Source organism: Corylus avellana, chromosome ca2 (genome assembly GCF_901000735.1).
Source record: "Corylus avellana chromosome ca2, CavTom2PMs-1.0".
Lineage (NCBI taxonomy): Eukaryota > Viridiplantae > Streptophyta > Magnoliopsida > Fagales > Betulaceae > Corylus > Corylus avellana.
In genome coordinates, this window is record NC_081542.1 from 37,833,344 (window position 1) to 37,854,696 (window position 21,353).

The 21,353-nt window shown below is 37.0% G+C and overlaps 1 protein-coding gene and 1 non-coding gene across 5 annotated transcripts; one reads left to right on the forward strand and one right to left on the reverse strand.

Moving 5' to 3' along the window:
* Positions 1 to 761: 761 nt before the first annotated feature.
* TRNAI-AAU (transfer RNA isoleucine (anticodon AAU)) lies at positions 762 to 835 on the forward strand. Its single transcript has one exon. It is a non-coding gene; the product is annotated as a tRNA-Ile (tRNA).
* Positions 836 to 3,409: 2,574 nt separating this feature from the next.
* On the reverse strand, positions 3,410 to 21,134 carry LOC132170376 (conserved oligomeric Golgi complex subunit 3-like). 4 transcript variants are annotated; one of them, XM_059581333.1, is made up of 26 exons: positions 20,829 to 21,134; positions 19,902 to 20,096; positions 19,669 to 19,777; positions 19,327 to 19,527; positions 19,195 to 19,239; positions 19,032 to 19,106; positions 18,844 to 18,939; positions 18,527 to 18,604; positions 16,869 to 16,954; positions 16,640 to 16,706; positions 16,431 to 16,493; positions 16,207 to 16,308; positions 15,888 to 15,992; positions 15,642 to 15,734; positions 14,828 to 14,916; positions 12,638 to 12,857; positions 11,633 to 11,719; positions 10,862 to 10,978; positions 10,730 to 10,762; positions 10,352 to 10,438; positions 10,196 to 10,258; positions 9,251 to 9,367; positions 8,518 to 8,610; positions 4,599 to 4,724; positions 4,183 to 4,283; positions 3,410 to 3,822 (listed from the first exon to the last, which is right to left on the reverse strand). In XM_059581333.1, exons 2-26 carry the CDS (start codon positions 19,922 to 19,924, stop codon positions 3,690 to 3,692), a joined length of 2,409 nt encoding a protein of 802 aa, XP_059437316.1. In that variant the 5' UTR covers positions 19,925 to 20,096; positions 20,829 to 21,134; the 3' UTR covers positions 3,410 to 3,689. The 4 variants fall into 4 exon arrangements, with proteins under 4 accessions (XP_059437316.1, XP_059437318.1, XP_059437320.1 ...); XM_059581335.1 differs by having other exon boundaries at positions 19,669 to 19,782; XM_059581337.1 differs by lacking the exon at positions 19,902 to 20,096.
* Between the last annotated feature and the right edge of the window lie 219 nt (positions 21,135 to 21,353).

The window sequence follows — 21,353 nt, forward strand, 5'->3', positions numbered from 1 at the left end:
GAAGGTGGTCTGACTATTAAGTGGGTCGGTCGGTGCGAATGGAAATTTTCTGGGAAAATGGGAGACATTACTGAGCCGTTGCTTTCCTTTTATTTTGTTATTATTTTTATTTTTATTGGGCTGCTAATCTGCTATTTTCGTTGAACGAATTGTTGATTTCAAATGAGAAGGAAATTTCATGAGAAGCCATGTTTTAGATCCTAAACAAATTTGACACGGCATCTACTTTGACTCTCAGGAAATTTCATGACAAGCCAAGAAATTCGGCGCTTTTGTAGTGTGTAATGTTTTGTAATTATCAACTTTTAGTATTTTATTTTTAAGAATTTCTTTATTCTTTTTGGAAGAGGAGTACTGGTAGTATTTGAGATTTTTTGTTTTTTATTTCTACATTTAGTGAGAAAATTGTAGTATGGTTAGAATTAATAACTGCTTTAGACAGTTACAGCTAGCGGCAACCGTAACTGCTTTAGAAAAGAAATTCTTACAAATTAATTAAAGGCAATAATTAGTGCATTGATTTAAATTCCATACGATTGAAACTAACATCATAAAAAATAAAAATACCAAAAAAAAAAATCATAAAAAATGTAGACAGAAAAATAAATAAATCCTACTGTTAATTAAAAGAAATCGGTGAATGACCGAAACACCAACACGTCAACACCAATGGTGTTTTCTAGAAAAGAAGCAAAACAAAACAAAAGCTTACATTAATATTTATTTTGTTTTATAATGAGACTGTAGCGAACTTTGCATCTGGCCTATTAGCTCAGTTGGTTAGAGCGTCGTGCTAATAACGCGAAGGTCGCAGGTTCGAGACCTGCATGGGCCATTCTATGTTTTACCCTTACAAAGCTTTGTTTTAAAGCACAATATTATTCTGATCCAGACGGCTCTTGACACCAGTTTTATTAAATGTTCATCCACTTGTATTTTTGAATGCAGGGCAATCTTTCACCATAAGAGCAGTAACAACGGGTCTTTATTTAAATGGAAGAAAAACTTTTAATTTTTTTTTTAAAAAAAAAATTCTTTCCTCAGGCATTTATTTGAACTGAATATTTAAATAGTTTTTTGTGGCGTCAAATATTGCCTGGGTATGAAAAATGAGATGTGTTTATATAAAACATGCTCTCTTTAAATGGTATGAGGTCTTTTGGGATAACCCAATAACAAAACTCTGCAAGCTGAGGCCCAAAGCGGACTATATCATATTATTTGGACCAGGGTGTTACACTTTTCCTTTTTTCTTTCTATCCCCCTAAGCATTTATTTGAAAGAATATTTAAATGGTACAAAGAAATGATAAGGCTAAGAGGAGTTATTGTGAAGTTTATTTAAATTAAAAAACAAAAAAGTAATTTAGTTCCCTAAATTTTTTAAAAATAAAATAAAGAAAGCTACTAGTAGTGTTCCGAAGTTGTACATGCAACTCGTGTCTACTTAGTACTGCTCAAAATGTTGAAACTAGATTTTTTTTTTTTTTTTGGTCTGGCCCAGAAAAATAAAAAGAATTACTTGTATTTTTTATTTATTCTTTTCATTTGAAAAACCGGCTGCGTATAACGGCTTTATTCACCTTGTGGTATGTTCTTCTTGATACGTCTACTTTTCTTACGATTATACTTATTCATAGCCTCTATCATGTTAGGTGGGGAAAGGGTATAAGTCACCAGGGTGGTCAAGGGTAGGGGAGTTCCCCACAACCCACCTCTTGGAAGGTTCAACGGGCTCCACCACCTTCTCAAGGAGGGTTCCCCCAAAACCTACCATAACTCCCATATGATATAGGGAGGGGGAGTGGCCTGCTTTACTTTTTCATCACCCCAACTGCATCCATAGGATGGGAGGAGATGGTCGCAAAGATAAGAGAAATCTTCGCAAACCACCTTCGCAAGAGTTGGGAGTCACCAGGGAATCCCTACCACCAGAGTCAAAAGAGATTTTCCCTTGTCGTGATTTTATTTTAAGAGATGTTGATATACCAAGAATGTAAACATGACAACATTTTATGCAACTTTTTGTGCATATGACAAAAATCCCATTAGTTTTAGAATTCAAAGAAGCTTCATAATAAAGCGGCAACATTTAGGTTATGATTGGGTACACAAAATGGTTATTCCACTAGAAAAAGAAATAACTTTGATTGAAAATAAAAGAATGTGAAATAAAATAGCCTCGAAATAGCCATTCCTATGACCCATGAGAGAATGATTGAGAGGAATAACTATTCCTTAATTTTAAGAATAGTCATTCACTTATGGTCATGAGAGTGGCTATCCAACTCATGTGCCATTAAAGGTGTTATTTTTCTCTCTAGCGCCTCCAGAAAGAGAAAAGCAAGACTTGGGGTGGGAAGAACGGCTGTCCTGGTTCTTCCCACCCCCTCCTCCCCTCTTCTATTCCTCATCCTCCTCTCTCTCTCTATTATGCCTCTCACCGGTGATTTTTTTTCTCCGGTTTTATCCATCACCTTGTGCGATTTATCCCATTTCCGCCTGAAATCCCAACACCAGACCCTTATCCGCCGCTCCTTCGCCTCCTCAAAGCCACGGCTACAGCCTTTTCGTTCGGTTTTGTCATGGGTCTCCGATTTGGTTTCTTTGAAGTTCGATCTCGTTTTCCATGGCGGCCCCGCCACCTATCACGTCCTTCCACCATCGTCTCCGGCTTCATCTCCTCCATCTATCGCGTCTCAACCATCTCCACCGTTGGGGTTACTGATTTTAGGTTGAAGAGATTTTATTATGTTTTATTTGCTTGTATTTGTTGTCTCTTTGTATTTCCTTGTATTTTTTTGTTCAGTGTTCATTTTCTAGGCTAGATCATTGATCTGGCCTTTTTTTTGTATTTTTTATAGAGATCTTCCTCTCCTTTTCGACTACTGATGGTCGGCTATGTTGTTCTTTTCCGACCACTGATGGTTATGTCGGCTACCCTTTGGGGTGTTGTTCCATTTACGAAATATATATGTTTATTACAGCCTATTTTGGCCATTTCGGTTTGCTTGATGGGCCAAGTCATTTATTTGACTCATTCCCAGCTGTTACTAGAATTTCTCTGTCATTTTCATTTGTGTTCTTGTAATTTCCCTTCTCCCTCCCCCTCACTTAAAAAAATAAAAATAAAAAATAGTAGAATGGCTATCCAAGTTTTAAGAGTATATAAGTACTTTAATACCATTCTCGCAACTTAATAAAGAATTCTTCTTTTTTCCTTAACGTAATAACCATTCCGCATACCAAACATACCCTTCACCGTTGAAGAGAAATACATAGACAACGCTTGAGTTTCATATTGGTAGATTGGTATGTCAACATAACTTTATGCCTGTTAAACAGAAGAATTAGTTTTTTTTTTTTTTCCTTTTCTATTAAAATTATATCACTATTTGGAAAGCCTCGCGCGACATAAAATTGAATCTTTATAAAATGTGAATAGACTCAAATCAATCAGATTCCATCTCCTTACCGACTTATAATTGTCATGCGAGTATTATCAAAAGCAACATTGGCTATAAGAAAGAGTAACTATTGATGGAGATAATGAACATTTTAATTTCCTATAAACCTATCACCAACGTCAAGGATCCATAGTGGCAAGCCTAATACTCCGCTGTATGTCAAGATCATCTGATTGATGGAAGATTTGGCATCAAGTAATTCAACGGGCATTGCGAGTTTACCTTACAGGAGATTATCAAGTTGTGCTTGCAGATCCTGTATAGACACCATATTGATGATGTTTTGTATCTCTTCAGGGGAGTATTCTGCTTTTAACATGGATTGTACCTGTACATGGGCTTCCACGATGTTTGTCCTGTATTTACCCAAATAAAAAGGGGGGAAAGCACTTGATTATGATAAATTTTCATTCAACTGAGCAAGAAGAAAATTTGACATAAGTCACAATGAATAGAATCAAAGATGCTTATGGTACATATTTTATTCAACCGAAAATATGTATAAAAAGAATGCAATTACAATGATTATAGAATTTAAACATATGTGGGTATCTTCCCAGATAGCCTTCCAGAATAATTTAAAAAAATAATAATAATTTAAGCATATCCCTAATCAACTTCAGGTTAGGAGCAAATAATCAAACCATATATATAGGGTTGACAGCTGTTTAAAATAACCTAGGAAAGAAAGACAAAACATGAACCAATAAACTTACTTTATTGGTTTGAAAAGTATTGTTCGTGTTGATGGGTTCTGCAGATAGAGCTTCATCTTTGCCATAACTGGCGGCAACTCTTGCTGTATAGCAGCGCTTACCTGTTCCAATTATACAGAATCAAAACAAGTGAGCCTCGAACATCTTAAGCATGACTTAGACAATGTCCATTTGGATACCAAACAAAATGACCCTGGAAATCAAACATGTTATGCCAAATCCTTTCATACAAGATCTATCACGCACATGTGCATGCTTGAAAAGAATTTATCATGTAACATCCTCACGTTTAATATAGTTTGCATTGGCAAAGAGAAAATGGGAAAACAATTTAGAGAATGTTCCTCGCTCAACTAAAATCAACAAATAGCTTTTTTTATTGAGATGTCATAAATCAATAAAACTTCATGACATACCTTCTGAACAAGTTCAGCCACCTTATCTGGAGTAGCAAAAGCTTGATCCTTAAGTGGTTTGGCCATAACCGACTCTAGCTTTTGATTCTGATTGCCCGAGGATAGTGCAAATTTCACAGCTGTCACCTACAAAACAAATTGGTAACATTTACATTCTATATGAGAGATTCTTTTTCATAAGCAATACATGGAAAACAGGTTGTAGGTAATATATGAGAGAATTTAAATGTCTGATGTTCGACTTATTACTAATTATAATGGTTAGACAGTAAACTTGCACCTTAATAATAGAAATCATATGGCGAAACTGGTTTTTATGATACTTTTGTGCATAATTTGTAGACTTCTATGAGGTCATCTTAGAAGTACCCAAAAAAAAAGTGGAATTGAAGAGGAGCAAGGTTTTCTATTCCATAATGATGTAAATTTTCTCGTGTCTTTCCCCGGGAATAAGCCAAGTGACATCTGTTTTTCTTTTTCTTTTTTTTCTTTTGAAGTAAATTTTCTCACTTCTACTTCTTTGGATACACGCACATTAGATGGACCTTCCCCTATATCACAAGACACTTTGATTTTTAGCTGCCTTCATACTTAATATTCAATAGGGGTGGCATTTGTGTTCACTTTAGGTCGTGTCAACGCATAAGTATAAAATTATACAGGTCAACCATAACCCAATCCATTTAATTAAATAAGTCAGAGCCTTGAACCCAATCTTGCTAATTTCGTATTGGGTTCGTGTGGAGTTCGTAGGTTGTCAAAAATTGTCAGCCCTAAGTATCACATGTTAGGTTCGAGTCATGTAGAGATATGGGTATAAGATTAATAAGTCAAGATTAAGGCCCTGAAGTTGAATTTGAAGACTTGGAATGAGGAGGTGTTTGGTAATATTGACAGGAATAAGAGGATGCTTCTTGAAGAGCTTCGGTTGTTGGATGTGAACGAAGCAAGTAGGGCCTTGGATGAGGGGGAGGTTACGAGGAAGGCGGAAGTGACTCGAGACCTAGAGAATTGCACGCTTATGGAGGAGGTGAGTTGGAGGCAGAAATCAAGGGTGATGTGGTTGAAGGAAGGTGATAAGTGTACTAAGTTTTTCCACTCCATAGCAAATTCTAACAGAAGACGCAACTCTATGGATACTCTCATGATTGGGGATCACATCACTTCCAATCCGACCGAGATTAGTGAGCATGTAGTCGAGTTCTATCAAAAACTTTTCTCGGAGCAATGTCATTGGAGGCCCGTGGTAGAGGGTATTTCATTTGATTCCATTTCGGAGGCGGAGGCTAGTTGGTTGGAGAGAGACTTCGAAGAGGACGAGGTTAGAAAGGTAGTGTTTAAAATGAACGGTAATAAGGCGTCAGGCCCCGATGGGTTTACTATGGCCTTTTTTCAAGCTTGTTGGGAGGTGGTGAGGGAGGATGTTATGAACGTGTTTAGTGCATTTCATGCAGGAGGGATGTTTGAGAAGAGCCTCAATACTTCGTTCATTTCACTTATTCCGAAGGTTCCCGGCGCTACCAATCTTAAAGACTTTCGGCCTATTAGCCTCGTGGGAGGTATCTACAAAATCATAGCTAAAGTCTTAACAAATAGATTGAAGGTAGTTCTGGAGAAGATTATTTCTCAGTCTCGAAGGGCCTTTATCAAGGGGAGGCAGATCCTAGATCCGATCTTGATTTCCAATGAATGTCTTCATAGTCGGTTGCGATCTGGGGAGCCAGGGATTATTTGCAAAATGGATCTGGAGAAAGCTTATGATCACGTGAATTGGGGTTTCTTGTTATATTTGCTCAAGAGGGGTGGATTTGGTGGGATTTGGTGCTCTTGGATAGAACATTGCATTTCGTCAGTGCGGTTTTCGATTCTGATCAATGGTTCTCCTAATGTCTTTTTTAGCAGTTCCCGGGGTTTAAGACAAGGGGATCCCCTGTCTCCTCTGCTGTTTGTGTTTGTGATGGAAGCTCTAAGTAAGATGATTTTGGCGGCAGTCAATGGGGGACTAATAGAGGGGTTTCAGGTTGGTAATATTACTCTCTCACACCTTTTGTTTGCGGACAATACGTTGATTTTTTGCAATGCTAGGCCCACCTAGCTACGCTATTTGCGGAATTTGTTTTTGCTGTTTGAAGCTGCTTCCGGTTTGAAAGTTAACTTGGCAAAGTCAGTGTTAATTCCAGTGGGGAATGTGGAGCAAGTGGACAGGTTAGCCGGTGTTCTAGGGTGTGGGGTTGCTTCTTTGCCAGTAAAGTACCTGGGTCTGCCGCTAGGGGCCTCTTGTAAGGCTAAACATATTTGGGATGGAGTCATAGAGAAGATAGAACGTCGGCTGGCTGGGTGGAAAAGGTCGTATTTGTCGAAGGGTGGAAGAGTCACGCTTATCAAGAGCACTCTCGCCAACTTGCCTACCTACTTTTTGTCTCTTTTCCCCATCCCGGTGAGTGTTGCTAAGCGGATTGAGAAGTTGCAGCGGGATTTTCTATGGGGGGGTCTAGGAGAGGAGTTCAAGTACCACCTGGTGAAGGGGTCGAAGGTTTGTAATCCAATTAAGGAGGGCGGGTTGGGTATCAGAAGCCTAATGGTGTTCAATCGCGCCCTTTTAGGGAAATGGTTGTGACGCTATGGAATGGAGAGAGATGCTTGGTGGAGGACTGTGGTGGATGCGAAATTTGGAAGCCTTTGGGGAGGGTGGTGCTCCTTGGAGCCGAGAGGAGCGTTGGGGGTGAGGTTATGGAAGAACATCAGGAAAGGGTGGGGCACCTTCAAAGGGTTTACTCGATTTGAGGTAGGGGATGGGACTAGAGTTCGCTTCTGGCATGATCGGTGGTGTGGGGATACGGCTCTCAAGGTAGCTTTTCCAGGCCTATTCAGCATTGCTTGTGCCAAGGACGCCTCAGTTGCGGAGCATTTGGAAGTGCTGGGTGGCTCTAACCAATGGAATGTTAGTTTCTCTAGAGAGGCTCATGATTGGGAGGTGGATGTTTTGACCTCTTTTTTTCAGGTGTTACATTCTACTCAAGTGAGGCAAGGGTGTGAAGATAGGTTGTGGTGGAACCCTTTCAAAAGAGGCCGCTTCAAGGTCAAGCTTTTCTACTCTTCATTGGAAGGAAGAGGATTCCCATGGAAGAGTGTGTGGCGTACACAAGCTCCTCCGAGGGCGAGTTTTTTTGTGTGGTCAGCGGCTTTTGGCAAAATTTTGGCCTTAGATAACCTCAGAAAGCAACAGGTGATTGTGACGAACAGATGTTGCATGTGCAAGAGGAGTGAGGAGACGGTGGACCATCTTCTTCTTCATTGCGAGGTTGCTTATGCTTTGTGGAATACTTTTTTTGGACGGTTTGGGTTGTCTTAGGTGATGCCAAGACGGGTCTCGGATTTACTCGCCTGTTGGTGGTCTTCGGGGAGGAGGGGGAGTGCCGCTGTTTGGAAAATGGTGCCTACTTGTTTCTTTTGGTGTTTATGGAGGGAAAGGAATAAAAGGTGCTTTGGGGATTTGGAAGGGACATGGGAAGACATATTAGCCTCTTGTTTTCATACATTGTATCTCTGGACCGTGGCACATGTCTTTCCGGTGTCGATTAGTTATGATGATTTTCTTGTTCGTTTTTCCCTTTTTAGTTAAGTGATCATGTTGTATACTCCCAGTGTACTTTGGGGCACCTTTACGCTTTTTTATAAAACAGATTATTACTTATAAAAAAAAAAAAGATTAATAAGTCAACCTAACCTGTCCCATTTAATTAAACGGGTCAAACTCTTCAATCATAATCTGCAAATTTTGTGTAGAGTTCGCGTATCATGTCAAAAATGACCAGTCAAAATATATAGGGTCAATCTCTCAATTTGCTAACTAGTGAAGTTTTCAGCATTATATTCTGAAGTCAGCTTAACAACATACCTAATGAGGAAATAGACAAACCTTGGTAACAAATGAAAGCATAGGATCCACAACTAGCTTAGTGACTGACATAATGAACTCCTCACAAGTTGCTTTTAGGCTTTTCTCAAGTTCCTGCAAATAAATGAGTACCCGCCACATATTAGAGTTACCCGGAAGTAAGGAAAATAGCAATACAAGGAAATAGTTCCAACAAATATAACAGTATCAACCAAACATGAAATAAAATTGACAATCAGCCATCCACAGAAATTCAGTTATTCTCTAAAATCATTAGTTGGAGCAGTTGGTATCATAATTTAAAGAGAAACTAACCAAGCACCATGGTCACATAAAATCATGAGTCGGTGATAGCATAGTCAAAATCCACAGCATATAACAGGTAACCAACTGATAAATTAAAGATGCGCAAATTAATGGCACCAACAGGTTTCAGTGACCAAAGCTTTTGCAGAAAGTATAATCAGTATCACCATCAAGTGTAATAGTATATTAATTAAAAGCTAAAAGTCATCGCAAAAGATCAATGAAATTATATATAAAAATTTAATTGAATGAGTTAAGAATATAAGTTCTATGTCTTCATTATGAAGTACACTTCAATGACCTTTTTTTCTCAGGAACACAATTTATTCTCTTGCCTTCCAAACAAACCATGGGAGGGGAAGTACCACATGCCGTCAAAATGTCAACCAAGAAATATGCTGTATAAACAACTATTATAAAGATTGTGTTGCAAGGCAAAGTCACAAACCTTCTTGGCATCTATTTGACTTTCCAAAACTCGGGGAGACAAAGTCCTTGCCAACGAAGTTGATCTTGACCAGTCAAATAAAGAGGCTTGACCTCTAAGTATTCGTCTTAAATGTTCCTGACAGTAGAATTAAACCAAAATAAGAATCCAGTGAAGTGAAAGATAATAGAACTTCTCTAATTAGGAAAAAATCTGATCAAATGACAAACCTAAACGGTGGAAGAAATATTACCCAGAGAACTCTATGATCAAAAAGGTTTTCTTTTTCTTTTTCTTTTTCAACCTTTAATGCACCACATTTCAGAAAATAATCCTACAACACCTTGAAGGATGATTATTTAATACTTTCAGCCTTTTTATGCCATCACAGCTTAATTATTCTATGTATTCTATGTAAATGTTACTTTAGGGAATTTAAGAGATTATTTTCTGGTAAATTACCTCTGGAAAAAAGCATTCAAATGAAGACTGGAGACCAAACTATTAAGCTAACAACTGAACCACTTTTTTCCCTTCTAATACATAAAAATCTATTCAAGAATCAACAGAATAGATTGCAGCACCCTGCTACAGCCTTTTTGATTTCTGTTTGACCTTTACAAAGTAAAAGTACTCAAAACTTGTAGAAGCTAAACAAAATGAAGAAAGTCCAGACCAGATTTGAGGTTCAATCCCAATAGAACCAAATGACTTGAGTTTACTAATCCTCTAACAAATAACTCCAACACACATAATGGACAAGAATCATGGAAGTCTAAGATCATCAAGTTAAATTATAATGCACAAGAGCATGCAATTTATTCACAATGCAAAAATGGTAAAACAGGGGAAAAAAAAGGCTTAACAGATGGAGTGCTCAAGCATGTGATTTATTCAGATGCAGATACAAGAAACACTAGATTATGATCTCAACTAAAGGAGAGCTTTAGCCTCAGAGATACCTACCAGCAAATGGGAGAAATCAAGTTCCTTATGTGTAACTGAGAATTCAATATCAAAAGGTGCAATCTGGAAGACCACAAGTTATCAGTAATCCCTTAAATAATATTGTCTAATAGAATAACAACCAGGGAAACAAAAAGGAGAGAAAATAGAGATCACCTGCTCCCTTAAAATAAGCAGATACTTTATAAGGAAGAGCTGCCCATCCATTGGTGATGATCTCTTTACAATAAGTTTGCTTGCTTTCTGTAGCAGATAGCAGGAAGCACAAATTACAAAACTCATAACAAGCTGCTACACAAAACGTGGTTTTTTGTTGACCCGCTTGAATAAAAACCATTAAAAGTAGGTCAACCTATGAAGGAAATAAAATCCCTTCTTTCCAAAGATAACACAGTCATGTAAGAACAACTTGATTTTCAACTGATATGGATAACATCATAAATATTGTATGTTACATGGCACTAATGCACAAAGGACTTCCCAGTGGCAGTATTGCATTCTACTGAATAGATAATTGTTTCTTTCACTACTCACTTGGATAGATATGGAGCAAACTTCTACTGCTTCCTGATAAAAAAATCCAAAAAGCCAAATTTTAAACAAAATAAACAAGGAAATATAAAAGATGACTTGCATAGCAAAATTTACAATCCAAAGATTAAATACCTGTGCTAAACCAGTGAAAACTGCTGCTTCTAAGCGGCGGTACAACTTTGAAAGACACGAAAGAGTTTTCTCCAACGGTGGATACCACGTTTTATATACATCTGGGTTTTCCTCCGCCTAAAATTTGATAAACAAGCAGGAATAAATATGCAAGAATGTTATTCAAGAAGGATTTAAGCTTTATATCAGGGAGTTAAAAAGTGAATAGATGATCCACAAGTGGCATAGCACACCTCTCCACTTGGACCACAACCAATAGAGAGAATGAGCAGCTTCAACCACATCTGCAAGTCTCAACATTCCTGCAAGTTGGACACCAGGTGTCCAACGTACATGGTCGTTCAGACCTCAGTGAATAAAGTGTGTATACACACATCTCCACTCAGACCACAACCAATGGAGAGAATGATCAGCTTCAACCACATCTGTAGGTCTAACAATCCTGCAAGTTGGACATCAGCAGGTGTCCAACTTACACCGTAGTTCAGGCTTCAGTGAATGAAGTATATATGTGTCCGTGTGTGTGCGCGTGTTTGTAGGTTGTCAGCAAGCCATATTACATGCAGAAATTTTTCCCAAGAGAATGGTAGGAGAAAATGAAAGTTAAAATTATTAAAATTATTAGATTAGATCCTCCAAATTAGTAAGGAGACGCTTATTCTGATATGCCGGACAACAGAACTACACAAATGAATCTTTACCAAGCAACATAAGTATTAAAGGCACATTTCTTAGTATAAGGTAAAAAAGGAGGCAGTGTAAGGCACATACAGCAGAAGTTTCTGATTTATTCTCAACAGATTGTTCCAGCTTCGCAGGGTAATCCAAGTCTTCATCGAAAGGCATATAGTTCGCTATCTACATAAGAAGCAACAAGATCTTAGTATAGCAGCTACTTCAGATTGCCCCAATCAATTTTATTATTTTTTTTTTTTTGGCAACTCTGGAGAGGTTTTAGCCTTTTGGGCATCTCACCAAAAAAAGAAAGAAAGTGGAAGACACAAACATCCAGTGACATGGCAACTTCAGAAAACTAATACTATCATTCTGATCCCTCCACAAGCACATTTATGGTTTCTAGACATGTAGTCTGCAAACTCATTCATACATAGTAGCATAGCATTGCGATTCTCTTTGTAATCAATCTTGAGTCAGTAATTTCCCAGGCAGAAAACAAAGAAAAATGTATTTTTCTAAACTACATCAAAGAGATCAACAGTATTCAGTTTACCATAATGATCACCATGTAAATGATCATACAGGAAGGAATCAAGTTTCCCATTTCCATTTGTTCCCCCAACAATAGCCTCAAAAAATGGCATCAATGGTCTAACATGATCCTCGTACTCAGTTAAATGAAAAGACTACTCTTTTTCTTTTTTCTTTTTTGATAAGTAAAAGACCACTCATTTTAAAGTACCACATCATAATAGAAGTTTTTTTTTTTTTTTTACAAGTAATTGGCCCCAATGGGAGGGAGAAGGAGAGATTCGAACTAGTAACCCCCACTTCATGATGCGTGGTCCCCAACCAATTTAACTATCCCTAGGGGTCTATAGTATATCTACTTATAGTAAAAAATAAAACAAGAAAATAAATGGATAAATGAAGTATATCTCCTTTCTTCTACTTCATAGTAATAGAAAATAAATGCACCAAAATCAGTGAACAAGCTTTGAAAGCCAGCGAACAAGGAATATTTTGAAATTTTTTTAAAAATGGCAGGTGTATACATTGAAGAATTAATATGAACAAAAGATGAAGAATAAAAAGCACCTCATCACTAATATGTGTTCGAGCACGAAAAGTCAACCTCTCATGAACATCCGCTAGAATTCTTTGTAATGTAGGGCGTAGCCCAGCTAACGATTCACTCCGCCTATTTAGTTGTTCTCCCAAAACTTCAACTTTGAGGATATCAACAAGTTCACACAGAAAATCAATATTTGTTTCATGAATAAGTTTTGGGCGGAGTGTATCATACAAATATGTAGACCTGCAGGATCAGTTATCATTGTCATAAGAATTTCATATAACCTCATGATAAGAATAAACAAACAAAATCTTCATTGAATAACTTCAACATCAAAAAAAAGAGCTCAAGAGTACAAAAATCATTAATGGAATTTTTTTTTTTTAATTTAATTTAATTTTCTAATGTTTTTAATCATTTTATTTTATTTTTTTATTTTTTTATTTCTAATTAGGTATATGAACATGTGTCCATTTTTTAGGAGTGCTGAAGTGGATTTCCGTCAATTTTTGGATGAAATTTAGACGGATATACTATGTTTTTATCCATTATCGAGGTACTATTTGTGAAACAAAATGAAACCGAGGGGGCAAAACATAAAGCTATTAAAACACAGGGGGCAAAAAAGTATTTAACCCTTATTTTATAAGTAATCGACAAATATTATTAAAAGTGTAAGGGGCCCCTAAGTACACAAAGTATACAAAGGGTAACACCTAACTAGAAGAAGCAAACATAACAAGAAAATCACCATAGCTATTTGTCACATGAGACACATGAGCAGCTATCACAAATACAAGGTTTTGAAGAACAATGATTTAATCTCCTCCAAAGTCCTCTCCTAGCCCTCAAAACTTATGTCATTCATTTCCCTCCATAAACACCATAAAAGGCACGTAGGCACTAGATTTGAGGTGGGAGATGGATCCAAGGTTAGATTCTCACATGGTTTGTATAGTGGAGACGAGGCCCTAAAGGCTTTCCAATTTTATTGGGTTATGAGTGTGTGAACTATAATTCCGTAGCGGCTCACTTGGAGGTTTCTAGTGGGTCCAATCAGTAGAACGTTAATTTTGTCAAAGCAGCTCATGATTGGGAAGTGGAGGTTTGCTTCATTCTTTTGCTTGCTGTATACAGCCAGAATGAGACGGGTAGGTGAAGATAAGCTTTGGTTGGCCCCCCCCCTAAATGAAATTGTTCTATGTTAGATCTTTCTATAGTATCTTGGGTTGCAAGGAAGGCTCTCTTTTCCCTTGAAAGAGTATTTGGCTAACTAAGGCTCCCGTAAGGGCGACTTTTCTTCGCCTGGTCGATGGCCCTAGGAAATATCCTTACCATGGAAAATCTTAGGAAGCAACATGTCATAGTGATCAATAAGTGCTGCATGTGCAAAAAAAAAATGGGGAGTTTGTGGATCTTCTTCTCCATTATGAGGCGGCATGTGCCTAATGGAATGCTTTCTTCAGTCGCTTTGGGCTTTCTTGGGTTATGCCTAGATGAGTTATTGACTTGTATGCATGTTGGTGGACTAATGATAGCACTCAAAGTGCTGCTGCATGGAAGATGGTGTCTTCTTGTCTTTTATAGTGTATTTGAAGGAAAATGAATGATTGGAGTTTTGAAGATCGCGGGAGGATAATAGAGAAGCTAAAGTCTTTTTTCTTCAATACACTTTATTTGTAGACAGCTGCTCATATTTCTCCTTTGGTCCTAAGTTTCCATGATTTTCATTTTCTTTTTTCTTCTTCTAGCTATATGTTTTCTCTTGTATATTTCCTGGGTACTTGGGAACGCCTTACATTTTTAATGATAACTCGATTTCTTAAAAAAAATAAAAATAAAATAAAAGAATAAGAACCTTACATTCTATTGTACACATTGTACAGACATGCACAAAAGAAGCTTCTACTTTTCCCCCATAAACCTAATCTTATAAAGGGAAATTTTTTTTCCATAGTGATTTCAGCCCTGGTCACCACCATATCGTACCAGAGTTTTGTCCATCTTTGGCACAAGAAAGGTGAAGTTTTTTCTTCTGCAGAACTAGGGGGAGCTACTTTTCACTCATTGCTATGCAGTTTGGCATACGTAAAAACACTAAGCTAGGCCATTTCATGTTAACCTCAATAGAATAGAAAATAAAATGATAGGAAAAGAAAAGGGGAAAAAGGAAAGAAAAATTAGGCTATAAAAAAGCAGGCTTGAAAACTCACAGAGGATCTATCAATGCAGCCAAACTTGAAACATCCTCCGAAGAAGATGGGAAAAAATGATCAAACAATTGGTGCTCAAGCTGACACACCTGCAATTTATATCAGTGTCAATCAAAGTGTCCCAAAAAAAAGGAAACGGATCTAACGAACAATTATGGTTATTGATAAATAAAAGAAATAAGAAAGCAGAGAAATTAAAAAGAAAATATTGAAGTGTAGCAAGGAACTCCAATCTAATTGTCACTCAATGGTAACCTTGCTGCACCTTTTCATGAGGGCTCGCATTCATTATGGAATAAAGGGTGAAAACTTGTGGGAACCAGGTTCATCTGACTTGATGAAGGTTACTCCCTTTTGCCCCCATAAAATTGTGAATGAGTCAAAGTTCTTATTATTTCTTAATTAGTGCATACAGACAAGAAAATCATATGAGAATTATCCATTCCATATACATGGCCCGAAGTCACAAAAACCAAATATTGCTTAAACTTTAGCTTAAGAAGAGTCAAATCAACTGCATAGATGGACTCAAAATAAAATAACAATATAATATAAATATGAGATTCATTACTAAAAATCCAGTCCTTGAAGAAAATTCATAAGCATTCACCCATCTAAAATATGCAAAAACTTCGTCCAACCAAGATTTGAGTACAACCACTAAACTTTAAGGCCTGAGACACCAGCGCATAATAGAATTGGCGAAGGAACCATATTTGAAAAATGCAATTCTTCGTATTCACTTTAATCAACAAGGACATATGGGATTGACTACAACCTCTATTTTTATTAGTTTATCATAATCAACCCTTACCTGCATTAGATATGCGCATCCTGATCTAGTTAATGATGGCAATGCCTCTTTCTTCGCAAATTCAGATATCCGTTGATGCACTATGCCCCTAACCTGGATAGCATAAGACCAAAGAAACATATGATTAAAACCAACTGACTGCTCAGGAAAACAAAAAATAAAAATAAAATAAAATAAAAAAGATTAAAAGCAACGGACCAATGAAATAATAAAAATTATTTTCAAAACAACCAATCATCAGCTCACCAAGGAAAGTCGCTGTTCACAATATAATTTATGGCATTCGGCAAGAAGTTGAACGTATTCTTTCCTAGATGATCTGCTTTCAATTTCCTCTAGCACTGGCTTAATCTGCAAAAACATAATGTCTTAAGTTGCCTCTACAGGAAAAAAGATCAAGTTATAGGACACATCTGATTCCCACATCAGAGAGATCCCAATAAGAATTTAAAAGGAACTGTGCATTTTCTAATGCCCCGACTCCACAAACTGCCATAGTGGGTAATCTGTAATAAATCTGCTGTTCGAATAGCAGCTTTATTTTGAACACAAAGAAAATGGTTACCTCACTCGCTGCTGCTTTGAAACGAACATATATAACAGATGCCTCAACACCTTCAGAAACAGTTGCTTTGCTGTTGCCGCTAGATCGGATTGCTGCTTGGACCTGTCAAAGGAAATGACTATCTCACTGAGTCTTGAGCCCTCTGCAAACTACCTACATATCTCTATATATATCTGTGCGTGTGCACGCGCGTGTTACAATTATTCAACTGCATATGACTTCACCTGAGAAAAAGCACTTTTGAGAACAGAAAGTACATGAGAACGTATCATGCCCAGAGCTCGAGACTGTCAAACATGAAAATTTCAAGATTATTGTACATCAAAACAAATCATACTAGCAGAAGTTTCACACAATAGTAAAGGATGGCAATTGTTAGTTTTCACCCAATCAATCACCTTATAAAATATTAACATCAGAATCACTTGTGTACCTGAAGTTGTCGGAACTTAAGCAAGTAAACACTGGATTCTGCATACTGTGGATTGCTTTCAACATACCTAAAATACACAGAGTTCAAATAATGATGAATTCTCATTTTTCATTACCTACAAATACTAATAATTCTCAGGCCCAACAACAAACTTGCATTGTTTTTAACTGAGTAATGTCAGAACCAAAGAATTACTGAAAAATATTTACTTTGAAAATCATCCACTTACAAAATGCAGTCATCAAGCCGCTTGAGCAGTGGGAGAAAGTTCTCATTTCCAACATTCATATTTGGAGAATAAAAATTGGATGAAATCTGCACATAGTGCAATACATTATTGCAAATTGCTATTTTATGCGGCATAACTTTTATGTAATCTCTACATAAAACAAATAACCAAGACTGTAAAATAACTCTATCTGAACAGAGTATGCAAAGTTTATGTGTTTACACATACATACAGATAAATACAACCCATCCAGCCATAAGAGGTTCAACCCACAACCTCACCCTCTAACCCTTCTTTATGAAAAGTGGAGAAGCCATTTGGTTCAAAGACCATGGGCAAAGTATACAGGTGCTTCACATAAACTTCAAATGATGATATTCAATTTACTTCAAGCTTGATAGATACTAAAGAAAAAAAATACTACATAAAAAATACTACATAAAAAATGATATACTCAGAATCTGTTATACTAAAAACGCCTACAAAATAGAGACAGTGAAATAGATTGTTCAAAAATGATATTAATGTTAGAAACAGAGACCAAAAGTAACTGAGAAAGGAAGACATTTTTAACAAATTAAGTTGTTCAGCATTAGCAGTTGAGGCTAACAAAAACTACATCATTTTACAGATGATCACAACTACTAATAAATACTCACAACAGGGTTAGTGACATTAGCAATATTCAAAAATTAATGGTCAGTTAGACTATATGATTTTACAGGTGATCACGGCTACAAATAATACTCAGTTTAAAAAAATAGGGTTAGGGATGTTATTGATATTGAGATTAAGCCGGTCAGCAGTAACAAGTGAGGCTAACAAACACTACATGATATAACTCAATCCATGTCAGCTAAAATAACAAGATTAGGGATGTCAGTGATGTTCAAAATTAAAGATGACTAATGTTATATACCAAGTCCTAAACAATCACAACTAGATATAAATAAAAACATCATGAATAAGTGTAAAAACTGAAAGCCAAACTTCTTCCACTAACGAAAAAACAAACAGAATATTTGCAACTACTTCCCCATCCTCTTTGGACATAAAACATCAGTTTACTAGAAAGTATTTCCTGTCAATCAAGTCTTCCCCACTAAGAATGCAGCTTAAAGCAATGGTCAACCAAAAGAGCATAACCTTAGATCAAGCACTAACTTCACATATACTCTTTCACAAGAATTGAACCATCATCACCCCAGAACTCCTTACAAGAAGAAAACCTCAAAGGACGCCATACTTAATTTAAACGATGTTATACTTTGTTTAAATGAACAGAACCTTCTAGAATTTCTTTGCACACAATTTTTGCTAATAAATAGATAATTAATGAAGATGATGCTTTCATAATTGATATTGTACGCACACAGCTACTACATATCTTGCCACAGAAGATACATGAATGACCAACCTAATTTAGAGATAACTCAAGAATCCAACATTTAGAGTAGTGTTTTTCTTTTAACCTTGTAGAAGTTTGGATAAGCTAGAGTGACTTTTATAAGTAGGAAGCTGCTAGTTGCTATATATCAAAATAATGTTCCAAATATTTTCCCATTACTTCAGTAATGTTTTCTATTGTGGGTCTCTTCAACTAACAAAAAAAATCAAAACAAACTGAAACTCTTGTTAATATTGCATTCAAACCTTACATTCTCCAATTCCTCAAAGTACTTGAGCTTACTGTGAAGTGCTTCTGCAAATTCAATCAGTCTTTGCTTCTCTATTACCTGCAACATGAGCAGAAAAGTGAGACAACAAGTCAACTATATTAAACAAAGGTTACTGCCTCCAGTATTTCAAATTCAATCAGTCTTTGATCATGTTTTTTGTTGAACCTCCAGAGAGTGCAGCAACACTATCAAAAGATTTGTAAACTTATGAAGTGACATTGAGATTTACTCGAGCCAACACTCTAGGCAAGTTATACATCAAACAAGAAAGTATAGGAAATGGGAGAAAAACGCACCAGCCGGTCACACGCATCATGAAGAGTTTTTGTCTTTGTAGCTACTGCTTGATGCTCCTGCTGTAGTCCATCAAAGAAGTGTAAAGTGTCATCCACCTGCACAAAAGGGAACTCAGGCATCTTAAAAATCCAAATCCAAATAGAAGAATTAAAGCTTAGGAATCCAACAGATGTCAAAATAGACTAACCTGACCAAGTAAACCATCACACGTCTGTATGCGCTCTGTTAAAGAGTTTACATACTGTTGATATTTCTCCTCTGTCTAAGGAAAGAAAAGAATGAGGTGAAATAAGCATTTATTCATACATCCTATGCAGACAAATATGCTACAATGAGAAATCGTCATTAACCTCTGACTTCATTGCTGATTCAAGATCATTAAACCACTTGTAAAACTGCAACATAAAGGAAAGGCAATGAATCAAACCAAAAGCTTTAGATGCGAGCCTCATTTATCATGGAACCAAACGATAATCTAATACCTGGTTTGTATTGACCAAGAATGGTTGAATAGTAGGAGTGGAATCTCGGATAGAGCTATCCTTAACGGAAACGGATACGGACAAGGCATTATCCGGGTGAGATACATGATCTTGAGCCAGATTGAGCGGAAAAGGCCGCTCCGCAACCGCATGAGACAGTGCTACGATTGCCGCTTGTTGATGCTCCGTAAGAGGAGCATTCTGCACCGGCAAAGCAAAATCAAACGAGGAAGCGGTGTTGATCACAAAAATGCACAGATTGAGATTTAGCAAAGCAAGATTTCAAATTCAAATATGAATATCATGAAGCAAGAAAGCGCAATGCTATTAAAACACAGATACCTGCTCCCAAGTAGAGGCGAAGTTGTAGCCTTTAGAAATGGCTCCCGATTTCGGAAGCGTAGGAGGAGGACTTGGTTTTGTGCTTGCCATTTGCGCTCGGATCCGGCTTCTGTGCTGTAGTAAAGTGTTCAAACGTTAAAAAGTTGAAGGGTTTAGATGTTTTGTTAAAAAATTGAAGGGTCCAGATTTATTTTAATTGAAACGTTGTCTTTAACTCTAAAGCAAACGTTTACTGTGGTTTAATTTTTGACGCCATTTAAGCCTTTAAGCCTTTATGGGGTAGGGGAACTTCTCTTTTCAACAACTCGGGAATGAGGAAAAGAAAACTCTCTGAATTAGCAGCTTCATCTCCAATCTTATTTAACAGCTTCTCCGCAACTCTCTTGTTGAAGTCACTCACGCTTACATTTCCATCACATATCTTTTATCTGCATAATCATTTTGAAGTCTTTCCTCTTCACTTTTTATTGTAGAGAAAATAAATATGTGCAACAGTCATAAGTCAAATGAGAAAGGCAAATCCCCCACCAGCAATGTTAACATTCCTTCTACATAAACAATTTCCACGTATAAAAGATTACAACATTAATTTACAACAGCTATGTGACCCAATTTTTTTGTATAAATACCCCATCATGTAAATTGATTATCATTAAGTAATACACACATAATTTCTTCTCATTCATATCTCAGTAGCTATATTTAGTTTTTCTCATGGTATCAGAGTGTAGCGTTGATTCTGAGTGAATGAAAAAACTATGTTTAGTCATGTTTTTTTTCATACCTGCTGCACGTGATTGCTTTTCTAGGGTCTACACTGCTTTTTCTTAGTTGTCATGCTTAACTTGGTAGATTTCGTTTCACATTTAGCTTGATTTTTCCTATAGATATGATGTAAATGCCGTATGGCAAACCAATCAAGGAGGCCCGATCCCCTCAAAGTGATCAATTGGAGGTTCGATCCCCTTGAAGTGGTCGATTGGAGGTTCGATTTAATTTCTATATTTTCTTATTTTTAATCGATAGGGGTCCTATCATTTGGTATCAGAGCAGTTCGATTTTCTTGGAAATTTTAATTTTTTTGAGTTTTTCCCTTGTTCCTTCTCTGTTTAGCCGATTCATTAAGAAAAACAAAAAACAAAAAATCTGTAGTTTCTGACCGTGGGTTGCAGTAGCTGGTCCTCGTAGTGCTGTTGTGGCGGCGCAAGGTGAGATTCCGTACTTCACGGCGTCGTGCGGTGGAAACTGGTGATTTCAGTGTTGAGATATGCGGCCGTTGGAGGTGTGTGGTGCTGCCATTTGGCTGTGCGATTTGGCTACCTTGAAGAAGAAGAAGAAGCTTGTTTGGCTGCAGGGATTCTTATCCAGTGTCGTGAAGAGGCTGTGCGAAAGTTGAGTGTGGTGGTGCTGTCCGATTCTATCATGCGGTGAAGTGAAGGTGCTGGAAAGTTCATTTGGAGAGGTGCTGGAAGTTGAAAAAGGAATGTGAAGAAGACAAGAGGTGTTTGGCTATAAGATAGATCCACTCCAGGTGTGTTATTTTATTCCTATTCCAGTGCAAGGATATACTTATCCTCATTTAAGGCTTTGTGTTTATTCTGGTTTAGTAGTAAATCTGTTCTGTTTGGATATGTGTTTAATATCATCTTAGCCCAGATTCTGTTATTCTATGGATAGACATATTC